Consider the following 13,763-nt stretch of genomic DNA (forward strand, 5'->3'; position numbering starts at 1 on the left):
TCACTGGGTCAGTACCAGCAATGGCAGCCTGTGTGGGCCTGGTACATATAAAGGCAAAGTAAAGCCTGGGAAGCGTTTGAGACAAGTAAGAAGTTTAATGTTACAGAGATTTCCCACAATTGATATAAAAAGAAACAAAATAGAATTTGTTTAATGCAAATCATTCTCCTTGTGGGAGGGGCCAGGGCGCCCCATTTCTCACCTCAGATGCCCCCCAACATGAGCCGTTAGTATTAACCCTTGTGTGATCATGCCCAAGGCACCCGGGGAATGGTGCCACCTACAGGCATCGGGCACAAACTGCAGGCTCTCCAGATAAACAGTAACAACCTCTGCCATTGGCTGGGAGCCGCCCCTTGTCACATGATCCTGCCAGCCCCTAACTACCATCTGGGCAACTGGGACCACGTCGGGGTTAAAAGGAAACAGAAACTGAAGTGCCCTGCTTGTTACTATAGGGAAACCTCTAATTGTGCTGTATATAATGGTGACAAGAACAGAGCAGGTGTCGCAGCTGTTGGACTACATTTCCCAGCATCCCCAGTCCTTGGCTTTATCATAGATAAAACAGGTGTATGAAGTGGAGGATGGGTAAGTATACCAGCTCCCATAAGCCTCCTGCTGTCAGAGGGTGCTGGGAAATGCTGTCGCTCAACAACTGGAGGGCTGCAGGCTAAGGGTCCCTGCTCTGTGATCAGGGAAACCCCAAATGTGTCTGCCCCCCCCAAAATCCTTCAGTCACTAGAAGAGATTATTACATCTAAGCAGAAATCGTAGCTTTTCATTGCCGGGCAATATAATAGTTTAGCCTTTAGCGCGGGGGGTGGGGACACTATGCAAACCCCGCCCCCCCAATAATGCATATTCACCAGCAGGGGGCGAGTTTCCTTGTTGGCAAACAGTGGTCATGGCCAGTGCAAACATCAGGGACAATATGGGGGGGGCAGGAAAAGGGGGTAGAACAGGTGGTCGGCTCCACAGCTAAGCAAGGAAATACTGAAAGAAATCTCTATATAAAAAAAAATCCGATAAATTAAAGAAAACAAAGATGGAGCCGACGGCGTGAGGTCAGAGAGACAGGGCGAGAGCGTCCGGTTACGGGATCCCAAACTGTACAACCAGATCCTCTTTAGCATCCACGCGGATCTGTGAAAGTGCACTGAAGGCGTAAGCAGCGATCTTAGAGACCTGCAGGGACAAAGGAACAGGTGGGATATTGGGGGGTCAGGGGGCACCCACATCTCTATAAGCACTAGGAGCCCCCAGAGCCAACAGTGCCCGGGCACCGCGGGGCATTACCTGCTGTATGTCTGCGAAGGGCACAGGGTCACTGGCGAGTATTTGGTGCGGCTGAGAGGTCAGTGAGGGGAGGGGGGGCACTTTCTTCCAGTCCATTAAATTGCTGCTGAGTTTGGCCAGCCTCGTGCTGTGTGGGACAGGGAAGGGTTAATCAACAGAGGGCGTCGCCATAAACATGCAGCACCCCAAGCCCCACCCCCCAGGGCAACATCACAGTTTTTACTCCCCTGCAAACAATATTCTGCTAATAGTGGGGCCCCAGCTGTCCCATTGGCCCCAGGAAACACAAAGGCTAACAGCCCCGGCAGCGCCAAGGTGACAATAATGCCCGGAGCTGCCCCCCCCGTGACAGCGGCACATATTTACCCACTCACCTGTACTGCCGGGCTCTGTCCATGCACTCGTGCTGCTCCATGCCCTGCGACTCCACCGCTGACACATCGATAATGTTCCTGGGGGGCAAACACAGGCTTTTAGTTACCCCGGGGGGAAAACATAGGGAGCCTAAGGAACCAGTCTGCCCCCCCTTTATGCCCTGCCTGAGATTCCCACAAACCCCTCATTCCAATACAATTCTGCTGAGGCTCCGGCAGGAAATGAGAGAGTTGCCCCGAGTGCCACCCACTGTCTGTCAGCCTGACTGGTACCATGTAACCAAACCCAGGCACTGTGACTGCACCGTAAGCTGGGAATCGGATCAGCACATCCAGCATGAAAGGAAAAGGTTCCAGGATCAATGGGCTGAGAATGTTGGATCTGTATGTACATCCCATATCCTTTAATCCAGTTAGGTGGGAATAAGGCAGGGGCGCCGGCCCCGGGGCTAACAAGGCAGGGGCGCCGGCCCCGGGGCTAACAAGGCAGGGGCGCCGGCCCCGGGGCTAACAAGGCAGGGGCGCCGGCCCCGGGGCTAACAAGGCAGGGGCGCCGGCCCCGGGGCTAACAAGGCAGGGGCGCCGGCCCCGGGGCTAACAAGGCAGGGGCGCCGGCCCCGGGGCTAACAAGGCAGGGGCGCCGGCCCCGGGGCTAACAAGGCAGGGGCGCCGGCCCCGGGGCTAACAAGGCAGGGGCGCCGGCCCCGGGGCTAATAAGAATAAGGCAGGGGCGCCGGCCCCGGGGCTAATAAGAATAAGGCAGGGGCGCCGGCCCCGGGGCTAATAAGAATAAGGCAGGGGCGCCGGCCCCGGGGCTAATAAGAATAAGGCAGGGGCGCCGGCCCCGGGGCTAATAAGAATAAGGCAGGGGTACCGGCCCCGGGGCTAATAAGAATAAGGCAGGGGCGCCGGGGCTAATAAGAATAAGGCAGGGGTAGTGGCCCCGGGGCTAATAAGAATAAGGCAGGGGTAGTGGCCCCGGGGCTAATAAGAATAAGGCAGGGGCGCCGGCCCCGGGGCTAATAAGAATAAGGCAGGGGTAGCGGCCCCGGGGCTAATAAGAATAAGGCAGGGGTAGCGGCCCCGGGGCTAATAAGAATAAGGCAGGGGTAGCGGCCCCGGGGCTAATAAGAATAAGGCAGGGGTAGTGGCCCCGGGGCTAATAAGAATAAGGCAGGGGCGCCGGCCCCGGGGCTAATAAGAATAAGGCAGGGGTAGTGGCCCCGGGGCTAATAAGAATAAGGCAGGGGCGCCGGCCCCGGGGCTAATAAGAATAAGGCAGGGGTAGTGGCCCCGGGGCTAATAAGAATAAGGCAGGGGTACCGGCCCCGGGGCTAATAAGAATAAGGCAGGGGTACCGGCCCCGGGGCTAATAATAAGGCCGGGGTAGTGGCCCCGGGGCTAATAAGAATAAGGCAGGGGTAGCGGCCCCGGGGCTAATAAGAATAAGGCAGGGGTACCGGCCCCGGGGCTAATAAGAATAAGGCAGGGGTATCAGATACTCACTGAGCGGTCTTGGCCAAGATGCGTGACAGCATGGCCTGTTCATCAGTCCGGGCCGAGGGGTTATTCGTGGAGTTCTGTTCGGATTCATTTGGTGCCTTGTTGGGAAGAGATTGGCTCTGGGGCAGCAGATGTTCCCTCTCTCCCTGATCCTGGTGGGAGACAACGCACAGATCCATCAGAACCAATAGCAACACCACACAACCAATAGCAGATCCATCACAACCAATAGCAACACCACACAACACTAAGCGCTGGCTGTGAGTGGGCGGGGCTGCTGTAGTTCTGGCTGAGAGTGGGCGGGGCTGCTGTAGTTCTGGCTGAGAGTGGGCGGGGCTGCTGTAGTTCTGGCTGAGAGTGGGCGGGGCTGCTGTAGCGCTGGCACTGGGCATCCCAACAGGAGGCATGGACACCCCGGGGGCTCATTCCTATTGGCTGCTTAAAGTGACATGAGCAGCTAAGCACGTGCGCCGACACTCAGGCTAAACCAATCAGTTGGCTTCATACCGAGGCTGTGGGGCAGATCTGTGGGGCCCCATCCTTACCCAGCCAGCCAGTCATCCCACTGTGGCCCCTACTCATGTCTCTGCACCATGAATCGGCAATATACAGCCCAGGAAATCTTACAGAACCACAATTCCCATGATCCCCTGTGAGCTGCAGGCTGCCCGGGGCCTCTGTCGTCCAACAGCAGGAATGGAGGTCACATGACCACAAAGCGTTGCCCACAATTGGCTGCGGCTCAGTACATGAAAGTACCAATATAAATATAAATGGGGATGTTCATCCCACGTTACTGCCAATCATATTTAATGTTGTTTTTAATATATTTGCCTTAAAGGAACAGTAACACCAAAAAATGAAAGTGTATAAAAATAACTAAAATATAATGTGCTGCTGCCTGCACTGGTAAAAGTTGTGTGTTTACTTCAGAAACCCTACTATAATTTATATAAATAAGCTGCTATGTAGCCATGGAGGCAGACATTCAAAGGAGAAAAGGCACAGGCACATAGCAGATAACAGATAAAACACTATTGTATTCTACAGAACTTATCTGTTATCTGCTATGTAACCTGTGCCTTTTCTCCTTTTTTCCAGCTTGAATGGCTGCCCCCGGGCCTACACAGCGGGGTATTTATATAAACTATAGTAGGGTTTCTGTAGCAAACACCCCAGCTGTACCAGTGCAGGAATGGCTGCCCCCGGGGCTACACAGCGGGGTATTTATATAAACTATAGTAGGGTTTCTGTAGCAAACACCCCAGCTGTACCAGTGCAGGAATGGCTACCCCCGGGGCTACACAGCGGGGTATTTATATAAACTATAGTAGGGTTTCTGTAGCAAACACCCCAGCTGTACCGGTGCAGGAATGGCTGCCCCCGGGGCTACACAGCGGGGTATTTATATAAACTATAGTAGGGTTTCTGTAGCAAACACCCCAGCTGTACCAGTGCAGGAATGGCTACCCCCGGGGCTACACAGCAGGGTATTTATATAAACTATAGTAGGGTTTCTGTAGCAAACACCCCAGCTGTACCAGTGCAGGAATGGCTACCCCCGGGGCTACACAGCGGGGTATTTATATAAACTATAGTAGGGTTTCTGTAGCAAACACCCCAGCTGTACCGGTGCAGGAATGGCTGCCCCCGGGGCTACACAGCGGGGTATTTATATAAACTATAGTAGGGTTTCTGTAGCAAACACCCCAGCTGTACCGGTGCAGGAATGGCTGCCCCCGGGGCTACACAGCGGGGTATTTATATAAACTATAGTAGGGTTTCTGTAGCAAACACCCCAGCTGTACCGGTGCAGGAATGGCTGCCCCCGGGGCTACACAGCGGGGTATTTATATAAACTATAGTAGGGTTTCTGTAGCAAACACCCCAGCTGTACCAGTGCAGGAATGGCTGCCCCCGGGGCTACACAGCGGGGTATTTATATAACTATAGTAGGGTTTCTGTAGCAAACACCCCAGCTGTACCAGTGCAGGAATGGCTGCCCCCGGGGCTACACAGCGGGGTATTTATATAAACTATAGTAGGGTTTCTGTAGCAAACACCCCAGCTGTACCGGTGCAGGAACGGCTGCCCCCGGGGCTACACAGCAGCTTATTATATAAATTATAGTAGTGTTACTGTATCAAACACACCAGTTTTACCAGTGCAGGGCAACAGTGCATTATATTTTTATTACTTTAAAGCTCTTTCATTTTTTAGTGTTAATGTTCCTTTAATACTTCGAGTCTGAAAGTGTCTGCCCCACCCACTGCTTGCCCCACAGACTCCCTGCCCCTCCCCCTATAGGCTTCCATCACAGTGCTCTAGCCCCTCCCACTGCTTGCCCCACAGACTCCCTGCCCCTCCCCCTATAGGCTGCTATCACAGTGCTCTAGCCCCACCCACTGCTTGCCCCACAGACTCCCTGCCCCTCCCCCTATAGGCTTCCATCATAGTGTTCTAGCCCCACCCACTGCTTGCCCCACAGACTCCCTGCCCCTCCCCCTATAGGCTTCCATCACAGTGCTCTAGCCCCACCCACTGCTTGCCCCACAGACTCCCTGCCCCTCCCCCTATAGGCTTCCATCATAGTGTTCTAGCCCCACCCACTGCTTGCCCCACAGACTCCCTGCCCCTCCCCCTATAGGCTTCCATCATAGTGTTCTAGCCCCACCCACTGCTTGCCCCACAGACTCCCTGCCCCTCCCCCTATAGGCTTCCATCATAGTGTTCTAGCCGCACCCACTGCTTGCCCCACAGACTCCCTGCCCCTCCCCCTATAGGCTTCCATCACAGTGTTCTAGCCCCACCCACTGCTTGCCCCACAGACTCCCTGCCCCTCCCCCTATAGGCTTCCATCATAGTGTTCTAGCCGCACCCACTGCTTGTCCCACAGACTCCATGCCCATCCCCCTATAGGCTTCCATACAGTGTTCTAGCCCCACCCACTGCTTGCCCCACAGACTCCCTGCCCCTCCCCCTATAGGCTTCCATCATAGTGTTCTAGCCCCACCCACTGCTTGCCCCACAGACTCCCTGCCCCTCCCCCTATAGGCTTCCATCATAGTGTTCTAGCCGCACCCACTGCTTGCCCCACAGACTCCCTGCCCCTCCCCCTATAGGCTGCAATCACAGTGCTCTAGCCCCACCCACTGCTTGCCCCACAGACTCCCTGCCCCTCCCCCTATAGGCTGCTATCACAGTGTTCTAGCCCCACCCACTGCTTGCCCTACAGACTCCCTGCCCCTCCCCTATAGGCTTCCATCACAGTGCTCTAGCCCCACCCACTGCTTGCCCCACAGACTCCCTGCCCCTCCCCCTATAGGCTTCCATCATAGTGTTCTAGCCCCACCCACTGCTTGCCCCACAGACTCCCTGCCCCTCCCCTTATAGGCTTCCATCATAGTGTTCTAGCCGCACCCACTGCTTGCCCCACAGACTCCCTGCCCCTCCCCCTATAGGCTTCCATCATAGTGTTCTAGCCCCACCCACTGCTTGCCCCACAGACTCCCTGCCCCTCCCCCTATAGGCTGCAATCACAGTGCTCTAGCCCCACCCACTGCTTGCCCCACAGACTCCCTGCCCCTCCCCCTATAGGCTGCAATCACAGTGCTCTAGCCCCACCCACTGCTTGCCCCACAGACTCCCTGCCCCTCCCCCTATAGGCTGCAATCACAGTGCTCTAGCCCCACCCACTGCTTGCCCTACAGACTCCCTGCCCCTCCCCCTATAGGCTTCCATCACAGTGCTCTAACCCCACCCACTGCTTGCCCTACAGACTCCCTGCCCCTCCCCCTATAGGCTTCCATCACAGTGTTCTAGCCCCACCCACTGCTTGCCCCACAGACTCCCTGCCCCTCCCCCTATAGGCTTCCATCACAGTGTTCTAGCCCCACCCACTGCTTGCCCTACAGACTCCCTGCCCCTCCCCCTATAGGCTTCCATCACAGTGTTCTAGCCCCACCCACTGCTTGCCCCACAGACTCCCTGCCCCTCCCCCTATAGGCTTCCATCACAGTGCTCTAGCCCCACCCACTGCTTGCCCCACAGACTCCCTGCCCCTCCCCCTATAGGCTTCCATCACAGTGCTCTAGCCCCACCCACTGCTTGCCCCACAGACTCCTGCCCCTCCCCCTATAGGCTTCAATCACAGTGCTCTAGCCCCACACACTGCTTGCCCCACAGACTCCCTGCCCCTCCCCCTATAGGCTTCCATCACAGTGCTCTAGCCCCACCCACTGCTTGCCCCACAGACTCCTGCCCCTCCCCCTATAGGCTTCAATCACAGTGCTCTAGCCCCACCCACTGCTTGCCCCACAGACTCCCTGCCCCTCCCCCTATAGGCTTCCATCACAGTGCTCTAGCCCCACCCACTGCTTGCCCCACAGACTCCCTGCCCCTCCCCCTATAGGCTTCCATCACAGTGTTCTAGCCCCACCCACTGCTTGCCCTACAGACTCCCTGCCCCTCCCCCTATGGGCTTCCATCATAGTGTTCTAGCCCCACCCACTGCTTGCCCCACCCACTGCTTGTCCCTACAGACTCCCTGCCCCTCCCCCTATAGGCTGCTATCACAGTGTTCTAGCCCCACCCTCTGCTTGTCCCTACAGACTCCCTGCCCCTCCCCCTATAGGCTTCCATCATAGTGTTCTAGCCCCACCCACTGCTTGTCCCTACAGACTCCCTGCCCCTCCCCCTATAGGCTGCTATCACAGTGTTCTAGCCCCACCCACTGCTTGTCAGTGTTCTAGCCCCACCCACTGCTTGTCCCTACAGACTCCCTACCCCTCCCCCTATAGGCTGCTATCACAGTGTTCTAGCCCCACCCACTGCTTGTCCCACAGACTCCCTGCCCCTCCCCCTATAGGCTTCCATCACAGTGCTCTAGCCCCACCCACTGCTTGCCCCACAGACTCCCTGCCCCTCCCCCTATAGGCTGCTATCATAGTGTTCTAGCCCCACCCACTGCTTTCCCCACAGACTCCCTGCCCCTCCCCCTATAGGCTGCTATCATAGTGTTCTAGCCCCACCCACTGCTTGCCCTACAGACTCCCTGCCCCTCCCCCTATAGGCTTCCATCACAGTGCTCTAGCCCCACCCACTGCTTGCCCCACAGACTCCCTGCCCCTCCCCCTATAGGCTGCTATCATAGTGTTCTAGCCCCACCCACTGCTTGCCCCACAGACTTCCTGCCCCTCCCCCTATAGGCTTCCATCACAGTGCTCTAGCCCCACCCACTGCTTGCCCCACAGACTCCCTGCCCCTCCCCCTATAGGCTGCTATCATAGTGTTCTAGCCCCACCCACTGCTTGCCCTACAGACTCCCTGCCCCTCCCCCTATAGGCTTCCATCATAGTGTTCTAGCCCCACCCACTGCTTGCCCTACAGACTCCCTGCCCCTCCCCCTATAGGCTTCCATCACAGTGCTCTAGCCCCACCCACTGCTTGCCCCACAGACTCCCTGCCCCTCCCCCTATAGGCTTCCATCATAGTGCTCTAGCCCCACCCACTGCTTGCCCCACAGACTCCCTGCCCCTCCCCCTATAGGCTGCTATCATAGTGTTCTAGCCCCACCCACTGCTTGCCCTACAGACTCCCTGCCCCTCCCCCTATAGGCTTCCATCACAGTGTTCTAGCCCCACCCACTGCTTGCCCCACAGACTCCCTGCCCCTCCCCCTATAGGCTTTCATCACAGTGCTCTAGCCCCTCCCACTGCTTGCCCCACAGACTCCTGCCCCTCCCCCTATAGGCTTCCATCACAGTGCTCTAGCCCCACCCACTGCTTGCCCCACAGACTCCTGCCCCTCCCCCTATAGGCTTCCATCACAGTGCTCTAGCCCCACCCACTGCTTGCCCCACAGACTCCCTGCCCCTCCCCCTATAGGCTTCCATCATAGTGTTCTAGCCCCACCCACTGCTTGCCCCACAGACTCCCTGCCCCTCCCCCTATAGGCTTCCATCACAGTGTTCTAGCCCCACCCACTGCTTGCCCCACAGACTCCCTGCCCCTCCCCCTATAGGCTTCCATCACAGTGTTCTAGCCCCACCCACTGCTTGCCACACAGACTCCTGCCCCTCCCCCTATAGGCTTCCATCACAGTGCTCTAGCCCCACCCACTGCTTGCCACACAGACTCCCTGCCCCTCCCCCCTATAGGCTTCCATCACAGTGTTCTAGCCCCACCCACTGCTTGCCCTACAGACTCTCTGCCCCTCCCCCTATAGGCTTCCATCATAGTGTTCTAGCCCCACCCACTGCTTGCCCCACAGACTCCCTGCCCCTCCCCCTATAGGCTTCCATCACAGTGCTCTAGCCCCACCCACTGCTTGCCCCACAGACTCCCTGCCCCTCCCCCTATAGGCTTCCATCACAGTGCTCTAGCCCCACCCACTGCTTGCCCCACAGACTCCCTGCCCCTCCCCCTATAGGCTGCTATCATAGTGTTCTATCCCCACCCACTGCTTGCCCTACAGACTCCCTGCCCCTCCCCCTATAGGCTTCCATCACAGTGTTCTAGCCCCACCCACTGCTTGCCACACAGACTCCCTGCCCCTCCCCTTATAGGCTTCCATCACAGTGTTCTAGCCCCACCCACTGCTTGCCCCACAGACTCCCTGCCCCTCCCCCTATAGGCTTCAATCACAGTGTTCTAGCCCCACCCACTGCTTGCCCTACAGACTCCCTGCCCCTCCCCCTATAGGCTTCCATCACAGTGTTCTAGCCCCACCCACTGCTTGCCACACAGACTCCCTGCCCCTCCCCCTATAGGCTTCCATCACAGTGTTCTAGCCCCACCCACTGCTTGCCCCACAGACTCCCTGCCCCTCCCCCTATAGGCTTCCATCATAGTGTTCTAGCCCCACCCACTGCTTGCCACACAGACTCCCTGCCCCTCCCCCTATAGGCTTCCATCACAGTGTTCTAGCCCCACCCACTGCTTGCCACACAGACTCCCTGCCCCTCCCCCTATAGGCTTCCATCACAGTGCTCTAGCCCCACCCACTGCTTGCCACACAGACTCCCTGCCCCTCCCCCTATAGGCTTCCATCACAGTGTTCTAGCCCCACCCACTGCTTGCCACACAGACTCCCTGCCCCTCCCCCTATAGGCTTCCATCACAGTGTTCTAGCCCCACCCACTGCTTGCCCTACAGACTCCCTGCCCCTCCCCCTATAGGCTTCCATCACAGTGCTCTAGCCCCACCCACTGCTTGCCACACAGACTCCCTGCCCCTCCCCTTATAGGCTTCCATCACAGTGTTCTAGCCCCACCCACTGCTTGCCCCACAGACTCCCTGCCCCTCCCCCTATAGGCTTCAATCACAGTGTTCTAGCCCCACCCACTGCTTGCCCCACAGACTCCCTGCCCCTCCCCCTATAGGCTTCCATCACAGTGTTCTAGCCCCACCCACTGCTTGCCACACAGACTCCCTGCCCCTCCCCCTATAGGCTTCCATCACAGTGTTCTAGCCCCACCCACTGCTTGCCACACAGACTCCCTGCCCCTCCCCCTATAGGCTTCCATCACAGTGCTCTAGCCCCACCCACTGCTTGCCCTACAGACTCCCTGCCCCTTCCCCTATAGGCTTCCATCATAGTGTTCTAGCCCCACCCACTGCTTGCCCCACAGACTCCCTGCCCCTCCCCCTATAGGCTGCTATCACAGTGTTCTAGCCCCACCCACTGCTTGCCCCACAGACTCCTGCCTCTCCCCCTATAGGCTTCCATCACAGTGCTCTAGCCCCACCCACTGCTTGCCCTACAGACTCCCTGCCCCTCCCCCTATAGGCTTCCATCATAGTGCTCCATCCCCACCCACTGCTTGCCCTACAGACTCCCTGCCCCTCCCCTATAGGCTGCTATCACAGTGCTCTAGCCCCACCCACTGCTTGCCCCACAGACTCCCTGCCCCTCCCCCTATAGGCTTCCATCACAGTGCTCTAGCCCCACCCACTGCTTGCCCTACAGACTCCCTGCCCCTCCCCCTATAGGCTTCCATCACAGTGCTCTAGCCCCACCCACTGCTTGCCCCACAGACTCCCTGCCCCTCCCCCTATAGGCTGCTATCACAGTGCTCTAGCCCCTCCCACTGCTTGCCCCACAGACTCCTGCCCCTCCCCTTATAGGCTGCTATCACAGTGCTCTAGCCCCACCCACTGCTTGCCCCACAGACTCCCTGCCCCTCCCCCTATAGGCTGCTATCACAGTGCTCTAGCCCCACCCACTGCTTGCCCCACAGTCTCCTGCCCCTCCCCCTATAGGCTGCTATCACAGTGTTCTAGCCCCTCCCACTGCTTGCCCTACAGACTCCCTGCCCCTCCCCCTATAGGCTTCCATCACAGTGCTCTAGCCCCACCCACTGCTTGCCCTACAGACTCCCTGCCCCTCCCCCTATAGGCTGCTATCACAGTGCTCTAGCCCCACCCACTGCTTGCCCCACAGACTCCCTGCCCCTCCCCCTATAGGCTGCTATCACAGTGCTCTAGCCCCACCCACTGCTTGCCCCACAGACTCCTGCCCCTCCCCCTATAGGCTGCTATCACAGTGTTCTAGCCCCTCCCACTTCTTGCCCTACAGACTCCCTGCCCCTCCCCCTATAGGCTGCTATCACAGTGCTCTAGCCCCACCCACTGCTTGCCCCACAGACTCCCTGCTCCTCCCCCTATAGGCTGCTATCAAGGTGTTCTAGCCCCACCCACTGCTTGTCCTACAGACTCCCTGCCCCTCCCCCTATAGGCTTCCATCACAGTGTTCTAGCCCCACCCACTGCTTGTCCTACAGACTCCCTGCCCCTCCCCCTATAGGCTGCTATCACAGTGCTCTAGCCCCACCCACTGCTTGCCCCACAGACTCCCTGCCCCTCCCCCTATAGGCTGCTATCACAGTGCTCTAGCCCCACCCACTGCTTGCCCCACAGTCTCCTGCCCCTCCCCCTATAGGCTGCTATCACAGTGCTCTAGCCCCACCCACTGCTTGCCCCACAGACTCCCTGCCCCTCCCCCTATAGGCTGCTATCAAGGTGTTCTAGCCCCACCCACTGCTTGTCCTACAGACTCCCTGCCACTCCCCCTATAGGCTTCCATCATAGTGTTCTAGCCCCACCCACTGCTTGCTCCACAGACTCCCTGCCCCTCCCCCTATAGGCTGCTGTCACAGTGCTCTAGCCCCACCCACTGCTTGCCCCACAGACTCCCTGCCCCTCCCCCTATAGGCTTCCATCACAGTGCTCTAGCCCCACCCACTGCTTGCCCCACAGACTCCTGCCCCTCCCCCTATAGGCTTCCATCACAGTGCTCTAGCCCCACCCACTGCTTGCCCCACAGACTCCCTGCCCCTCCCCCTATAGGCTGCTATCACAGTGCTCTAGCCCCACCCACTGCTTGCCCTACAGACTCCCTGCCCCTCCCCCTATAGGCTGCTGTCACAGTGCTCTAGCCCCACCCACTGCTTGCCCCACAGACTCCCTGCCCCTCCCCCTATAGGCTTCCATCATAGTGTTCTAGCCCCACCCACTGCTTGCCCCACAGACTCCCTGCCCCTCCCCCTATAGGCTTCCATCACAGTGCTCTAGCCCCACCCACTGCTTGCCCCACAGACTCCCTGCCCCTCCCCCTATAGGCTTCCATCATAGTGTTCTAGCCCCACCCACTGCTTGCCCCACAGACTCCCTGCCCCTCCCCCTATAGGCTGCTATTACAGTGCTCTAGCCCCACCCACTGCTTGCCCCACAGACTCCCTGCCCCTCCCCCTATAGGCTGCTATCACAGTGCTCTAGCCCCACCCACTGCTTGCCCCACAGACTCCCTGCCCCTCCCCCTATAGGCTGCTATTACAGTGCTCTAGCCCCACCCACTGCTTGCCCCACAGACTCCCTGCCCCTCCCCCTATAGGCTGCTATCACAGTGCTCTAGCCCCACCCACTGCTTGCCCTACAGACTCCCTGCCCCTCCCCCTATAGGCTGCTGTCACAGTGCTCTAGCCCCACCCACTGCTTGCCCCACAGACTCCCTGCCCCTCCCCCTATAGGCTGCTGTCACAGTGCTCTAGCCCCACCCACTGCTTGCCCTACAGACTCCCTGCCCCTCCCCCTATAGGCTTCCATCACAGTGCTCTAGCCCCACCCACTGCTTGCCCTACAGACTCCCTGCGCCTCCCCCTATAGGCTGCTATCACAGTGCTCTAGCCCCACCCACTGCCCATGGGGTACTGCGGCCCTTACTCACACAGAGCAGTAAAGTGAGTGAAACTGTGGGAAAGAGCAGAAAGTAGTTTCCCTTTAAAGGGCAGGAGTCACGTGATGCAGCAGGACAAGGTGCCCCATTTACCCCCCAGTGAAAGTTACTGCCCCCCCCCCAGCCCCGGTGCCTCACCCCTTTGCCGGTGTCAGTCTCCCCGCTGTAGCAACAGCCCATGTCCAACCGAACCGGGCCAGCCCGCTCTGGCCAGCCGAGCCTCTCTGTCACATGACCGGGGGGAGCCGCACTCCTTAGGCAATAGTTCCGCTTCCGGGTGGAGCCAGGGCTGCAGAGAACAGGAAGTAGGAAGCTGGGGGCGTGGCGTTACCTGGGCAACCGCCGGGATTTTCAT

General features: G+C 58.3%; 1 protein-coding gene across 1 annotated transcript; it reads right to left on the minus strand.

Annotated features, from left to right (window-relative positions):
* Window positions 1-80: 80 nt before the first annotated feature.
* On the minus strand, window positions 81-13,691 carry lamtor1 (late endosomal/lysosomal adaptor, MAPK and MTOR activator 1). The gene is made up of 5 exons (NM_203972.1): window positions 13,547-13,691; window positions 3,180-3,328; window positions 1,674-1,751; window positions 1,300-1,426; window positions 81-1,188 (listed from the first exon to the last, which is right to left on the minus strand). The coding sequence occupies exons 1-5, from the start codon at window positions 13,586-13,588 to the stop codon at window positions 1,096-1,098; spliced, it is 489 nt and encodes a 162-aa protein (NP_989303.1). The 5' UTR covers window positions 13,589-13,691; the 3' UTR covers window positions 81-1,095.
* Window positions 13,692-13,763: the final 72 nt, after the last annotated feature.

This window comes from Xenopus tropicalis, chromosome 2, assembly GCF_000004195.4.
Source record: "Xenopus tropicalis strain Nigerian chromosome 2, UCB_Xtro_10.0, whole genome shotgun sequence".
NCBI classification, from domain to species: Eukaryota; Metazoa; Chordata; class Amphibia; order Anura; family Pipidae; genus Xenopus; species Xenopus tropicalis.

Bases quoted from the DNA above. Each gene is read 5' to 3' on its own strand.
- lamtor1 (NM_203972.1), bottom strand. From the start codon at position 13,588: ATGGGCTGTTGCTACAGCGGGGAGACTGACACCGGCAAAGGG. The intron at 1,427-1,673 runs GTGAGTGGGTAA...TGTCCCACACAG, and splicing joins GACAGAGCCCGGCAGTACAG to CACGAGGCTGGCCAAACTCA. The intron at 1,189-1,299 runs GTAATGCCCCGC...TTGTCCCTGCAG, and splicing joins CCTTCGCAGACATACAGCAG to GTCTCTAAGATCGCTGCTTA.